This window comes from Alligator sinensis, unplaced genomic scaffold (genome assembly GCF_000455745.1).
Source record: "Alligator sinensis unplaced genomic scaffold, ASM45574v1 scaffold1097_1, whole genome shotgun sequence".
NCBI lineage: Eukaryota > Metazoa > Chordata > Crocodylia > Alligatoridae > Alligator > Alligator sinensis.
The window spans coordinates 2,841,919-2,848,477 of NW_005841950.1; the positions used below are offsets into that span (position 1 = coordinate 2,841,919).

General features: G+C 44.2%; 1 protein-coding gene across 1 annotated transcript in view; it reads right to left on the minus strand.

Annotated features, from left to right (window-relative positions):
- CLK3 (CDC like kinase 3) overlaps positions 1 to 6,551 on the minus strand; it is a 21,797-nt gene extending 15,246 nt beyond the window's left edge. Inside the window, exons 1-3 of the mRNA XM_025199906.1 lie at positions 6,307 to 6,551; positions 4,036 to 4,184; positions 1,168 to 1,381 (exon numbers count right to left, since the gene is read on the minus strand). Coding sequence (XP_025055691.1) covers positions 1,168 to 1,381; positions 4,036 to 4,184; positions 6,307 to 6,444 — 501 coding nt within the window. The 5' untranslated portion in view covers positions 6,445 to 6,551. The remainder of the gene's footprint in view (positions 1 to 1,167; positions 1,382 to 4,035; positions 4,185 to 6,306) is intronic.
- Between the last annotated feature and the right edge of the window lie 8 nt (positions 6,552 to 6,559).

Below are 6,559 nucleotides of genomic sequence, written 5' to 3' on the forward strand. Positions count from 1 at the left end.
CTAAGAGATCATCTGAAATGGAGGAAGTGTTTTGAGAGCATAGTCCAGATAGCCAGAAGACTTCACAACACAGGATTTAGAGCACGCTAGCCAAACCCTTCACACTACCACCACACACGCACACGCAGTTAATAGAGCATTTCCACCATTTAACATTGGCTAAGACAAAAGAAGAAGAAGACGACCACAGAATAAAGTAATGGGCCATTAAGAGTTCCAAACCATGCAGGTATCCAGTATTCCTGCAGGGATCAGGACTCAAGTCATTTTGTTTAAACAATATTTAAAAAGCAACAAACATGAGAACCGTGAATGATATAATTGGTATTTATTGGAGTAATGAGAAGCAGTGAAGTTGAGACATTTGGTCTGGTGCCTCACAACACTTCTGAGTCATTCCAGTGTCCTAGGATAACTCTCACCCCCCATAACATCATATATTTGGCAAACACCTCAAGCGCCTATGAGGTGGGAGACTGCTTCATTAGGCTCGGACTGAAAACACTGAAGTTCTCAGAGAAGCTTCAGTCCGAGGAAGTCTGTAATAACAGTCAAGCAGGCCATGCTTGTGCTCACTCAAGAAGCCTTCTCCCTAATACTGCGGGGCAAGAATTGACAACCATCGTGCCAACAGCATTGAAGAATGGGTGCGACAGTTGATTCACCCTAAAGGACGCAAGATTCTGGCACGATTCAATAGACACAACCCACAAAGGAGTATCTTGTGCCATCACTGTGTATCAATAATAGTTCAGGCTGAAATGTAAATAGGCAGCAGAAGCGGAACCCTCATCACATGAAAGAGAAACTAAAACCACAGAGAGAAACCAGAACCAGATGCAGTCACCATTTTTACCTGCATCCAAGGCACCCTTGTAATGGTGCTGAAGAGAACTCCAGTTAATTCCTCTCCCCCTCTCTTTACCTTGGGAGCATAGTCTAGTTTTCCCAGGTATTAGGACTACACAGGGTAGGACTTTCACAAATTAACAGCTGCTAAACACTTTGAGTCTAAGACATTGAATTATTACACTCTATGTTCCACTTAAATCAACAACAAAGCAGAAGAGGGATTAGAAGTACTCACCCAATGTATTCAAAGCTGAAAGGAGGTAAGAGAAATTAAAAACCTAGAACCCTCTCAAACTCATTCTGGATTCTACTCACCGAGGATGCACTGCTACAAGACCTGGTCCTGCGTTTCCGACAGTGATGCTGGTGCTTCTTTGCTCGCTGGTGTTCTCTGCCCCTCGATCTCCGCCAGTGTCGTGAGTGAGTAGCATAATAATCCTCTCCAAAAGAAGGACTTCGCTCTTCAAACCGGTAGTTGTCGCTGTCCCGTCTCTCTCGGTACCTCCTGTGGTAAGGCATCCTGTCCTGGCTGCATTACAAAGAAGAACCCATTTATAAATCTGGGAAGAAAGGGCACACTGTTCAAAAACTACAGCACAGCTGCAAGCAAATGCAACCTGACGATGCATGTTCTTATTCCCTCTGCCTGGCAGCAGAGAACATACCAAAGCAGTTCTTGCTCAGAGCTTTGAGCCTAAGTAACTCAAATTGAGAAGCTACAGAGAAGGGCAAAGGTGAACAGGGGTACAACAGGGCTTCTGTATAAGGAGAAGCTCAACAGAGACTAGGATTTTCCAGCCAAGAAAAGAAACTACTGAGAGGAGGTATGAGAAAAGCCTTTAAAATCATAAGCTGAGGATGTATATAGAGATTTACTATTTACAGTCTCGCACAATCCTAGAATTATGGGACAAGCAATGAAATTAATAGATAGTTGGTTTCAAACAAAAGGCAGATTCCCTCCCCCCGCACCCTCCAGTGTATAATTAGCTCGTGGAACACCCTGCCACATGATGTTGTGGAGGTGGATAGTTTAACCAGGTTTACAAGAGGATTGGACAAATTCATGCAGGATAAGTCCCTAAGCATGTATATTAAACACAACAGTTAAGGGTGTAACCTCAAAATTAGGACTCCCTATGCTTCTGCAAGCTAGAAGCTGCAGGGCGGGAGGGGCAAAAAGTGGATCAGTCTGGATATTCCCTGCTTAAGTACTCTTTCCTTTGGCATCTACTCCGCTGCTGTGAGAGACATTATACTAATTGGATAGATTGCTTGGTCTGACCCAGCATGGCAAGTTTTCACATTCTAAAACAAAAAGGACTTCTAAGGAACTATGTGGCAATATCATATTTAGATAATAGGGGGCATAGCATTTGGAGCTGGTTAGTACATGTCTGTACTTACCTAGGTACTCATATAAAACTCCTCACCATGCTATATGGACATTTTTCTCCCCAAGCCTCCCTCATGGCTTTTCTGTTTCAAGCAGAACTACGGATTTTTTTGTGTGTTTTTTTTTTTTAATGCAAGGAGAACTGAAGCACAATGACTCACCCAGGGAAGTGCAGGATACTTGGGATACAATGAGACCCAATCATGATCAGTGCCTGGATACCACAACATCTCTTACTAAGGACTCAGGACACTGCAGCTTAGAGTACTGTACAAGTGCACACACTATCTCTGAGAGCCAAAAAGAAGTTCAGTCTATATAGTCTAGTTCCTGGCCTCTGGTGACAATGGTCTATAACACCAGTTATAAAGTGGTTAAGGTGGATGTTAGGCCATCCTGTTATCTCACTGTGTAACTCAGTGCCGAAGGATTTTAGACAGTCCTTTCACCGTTGCAAGATAAATGCTTGCATAAGGGAAGTCTTTATAAATCAAAGCTTTGATTTCAGTAAATGGTGCAGAGTAACAGGAGTGTTTTACAAGGTCCCTCTTCTGGGTTCATTCCAAAGAAGATGTGGGAGCTGTTATAGCTCCAAGCTAGAGCCACGGCTCTTTATTTCCAACTGTAGCAACTCATGCTTTTAGCTCTGAAGACGCCCAGTATTTTGCCAAAGACGGTGACAGGCATATTTGGCTTTTCAAATAAATTCACTGATCATGTGCTATCACCACTTTCAAAAGTGGTATACATTACTGGACAAAAAGGCAGTATTTTGGTAGGAAAGCTCACAGTTCATACAACTGGACCATGTACTACATTTTACACAAGGTGAGCATATTTTACATCTTAAGAGCAAAGGTTACTAGGTCAAGGCTAGTACTTTTGGCATGTAACTGACTGCAATTTGATTACATTAGATGATGCGATTGTCTGCATTATTTAATCATTATTCTGGGTGCCACTCATCTAGGCTGGGAGGGGATCTATTTCATTTTCCTCTGTACTGAGGCTGTCAGCAAGGCAGCCAACTATTGCCAAACAGGTTAGCGATTCTCATAATGTAGGCACTTCATTCAATGCTGGACCAAGACCAATTTATTTTATGAAGGCTGCCAAACAGATGGCAATAACTTTAGGTCACTACTGAACTTAGCCAAAACTGAAATACAGCTCCAACCCCAACCTCAGTCCTGTAGGCAGGCCAAAAAAACATTATCTACAACTTTCCCCATTTGCTAACTCTTTAGAGATGCAGAGAAGATTCAGGGGTAACTAGGCAGCACAAAAGTGTATAGTTACAAACACTTAAAGAACCCACACCAAGTCTATATGGAGATAGTCATGATGTGAAACTAGGTTTTCATCAGTTAAGGTGGTTTCTTCATCCAGAAGATCACTATTCAATGTAGTCCAAATGAAAGAATAGCGAAGCTGGAGTAACTAATCTTTAGCTGCACCTGCACAACCTTGTCCATTCAGCAAGTGTATTCTGCTGTGCATTAATCATGTCTTAGCTTTCCATGGACTTCAATCCAAGGTTAAGAATGAAAGCACAGCCAAGAAAGTGGCAAAACAAGAGTTAAAGAATGTAATATTAGGCTAGGTATTCTTCTGCTGTACCTGTAAAACTGACAGGCCTGCACCTGTGCTAGGCATCTCATCTCAAACACTCAGATGAGAATCAAAGGTTTATCCGAGAACACAACAGCCATCTAAGGCAGACACCTGCCCACTCCACAGCAACTGCTTAGAAGACAGTCCAAGCCTTTGATAAAGCCTGCTCTCACCTTCGAGATCGTGATCTCCTTGAAAGATCCCTGCGAGGTGGGTATCTCAATCTGCCTTCGTATTCTCTGCTGCGAGACCTCTTCCTCTTCCATTTGTGATTCATGTAGGTCTCTTGCTCCGGGGATCGGTATCTCTTACAGTGATGCATCTGGGGCGCAATAAGGAAGGCACTTGAGTAAAAGGTATCAACTGGAACAAACTGTTGACAGTTTGCAAGTCTCATGGAGCTCCCTACTTATTAAGTGAAGAAGGTGAAAACAAAAAGCCATGAGGAGATGAGAGAAAGAGCAACAAAAGTCATCACCAACATTACTAATTACAGTTATAAATAAAGAAGTCTCCGCAATGTGTGCAACAGCAGGGAACAGTTGCACATCACCCTTTTTTCCAATCTAATACCTATTAACACCTACAACTACTCCCACTGAAAAACAATCAGAATATTTTTCTGGATTTTTCCACTCTCCACTGAGATTTCACTGTTTCCCTCATGTATTCAGCGCTCACACCATTTGCAAATACTTTAAAAGCTAGAGCTATACAAAAGTATTTTAAGCAAATAGGACATGTGATTGTAAGAGTACAGGGGTGGGGATAAGAATCTGGAACTAATTTAACTCCATTTATAAATGGACTAAATTAAATCGAGTGTTCCTTTACTACAATTAAGCTCGGTCTTAATCAGCAGACACACAGGTAGACCAGATGGCCTTTGTGCAGACCTTGCTTTTTCATCATTCGTTCGAACTCATCCTGTGTTAATAATGCCTGGAAAGCCAGCACTATCAAAAGACATGAAATTAAAAAACATGGGGGCTAGAATAACGGCCCAATTAATGGCCTGTGCCCCCATGTTCCTCTGTCCTGCTCCAATATCACTAACTAGAAATGCCCCCAAGAGGATTCCCGTGCAAGAAGAAATCTTCTGGTGGCGCAGAGCAGTCACGGTACCTACTGCATCTGCCTTACTTGGGAGAAGTAAATCTCACAGAAAGGGATGTGGCCTGGATACACCTACACAAGGGATTCCTGGCAGCTTAAGCAGCCTTGTGCAGTTCATGCACGAGCAGATCTTCTGCTCTCACTTCACAACTCCGTCAGCACCAGGTATCAGATGGCAACTGAGCATAGAAGTCATTTCAGGAAACCTGGACCCAATTTTGTTTGAATGTAATATCACAATTATCAGTTAATACGTTAATACCCAAGAAAAGAATGCAAACCTCTTAAACCAGCAGCTCAAGGTTTAAGATACTAAACCTGTACTACAAAACTACCACGCATTAAAGAAAAAATGCCCACCAAAACATTGTTTAAAGAAAAATCCCATTGAAAAGTCAGTTTAGATTCAAACCCAGAAGTGTCCAAACCCAAATAGCATAGCACTGTTATAATGTAAATAGGCATTAAATGAAACTACTGTCTGGGGCTTGTAGTTCTGCACCGTAGAAAATGAAAGTCAGTCAGATGCAGAAAGGTCAAGCTTTGTTTAAAAGAAAAACACACACGTCAGGATCCCTTTATGGAACGGCTTCTTAACCCGTGTCTCTCCGCTGCCTTGTATGGATTGTGTGGCTCTCTCCTGCTCCCTTATTTCTAATTCATTTGCCCTTTTCTGTCCACCTCCCCTTCAAGGCATCCTCCCCTCTTTTCCTTCAGGGTGGGCGGCCTTTACCAGCTCCTCATCACATACTTGCCTCTCAACCTTCCTTGGCCCCCATATCCAGTGAATGTCCCTCCATCCAGGAGACCTGGGCATTGCTTTCACTAGAAAGCATCAGTTTTGTTCCTGCAGGCAGCAACAGAGGTGGTCAGTGGCCAAGCTACGCCACTACCGCCCCACAAGCAAGCGCCAGCCAAGAGAGGGAAAAACTAAGCAAGTAATCCCTGTGCCCACAGCTTTCCCTTCCTTTCAACTACATGACTCCCCCATTTTTTTGCCTGCTTCCTCATTTGCCCTAGGCGCATCACAAACACAACCCAAATCACCACGTGCCAAAGAGGCTTCTAGTTTTTGCTTTGACAGACGCCAGCCAGCAGATCCATTTTCAGCACAAAAAACCTTTTACGAGAGACCTTAATCCTCAACGCAACCCGCCACCGCGCACGGACACTTGATCCTGGCCTGGAAGCGCCAAAGGACTTTGACCCATTTGTATCCTTGACGTGGCCGAAAGTTGTTGAAGAGGACTCGGCTGCCAATCCAAAATTAAAGCCCTCATGATCCCTCCCCACCACAATGACTTTTTACAGTGCTGGCAGCATCTCACCGCAACGAATGCCTCGGCCCTCCACAGCCAGGACCCGGCTCTGCTGGTGCAGGAGGGCTCGGGATGCGCAATCCTCATCGGTACCAACCCCTGCCGTCCCGCAGGATTGGTGCGACGCGCGCACGCCCCCGGGAGCATACGCAAAGCCAGCCCGAGTTTGCTTTTGGCAGGCTGCCCAGGCCAGTCGTTTGTCTGGCGAGGGAAAGGAGAGCTCCCGTCGGCCCTTGAAAACAAAGGGAATTTCCCCCCTCCC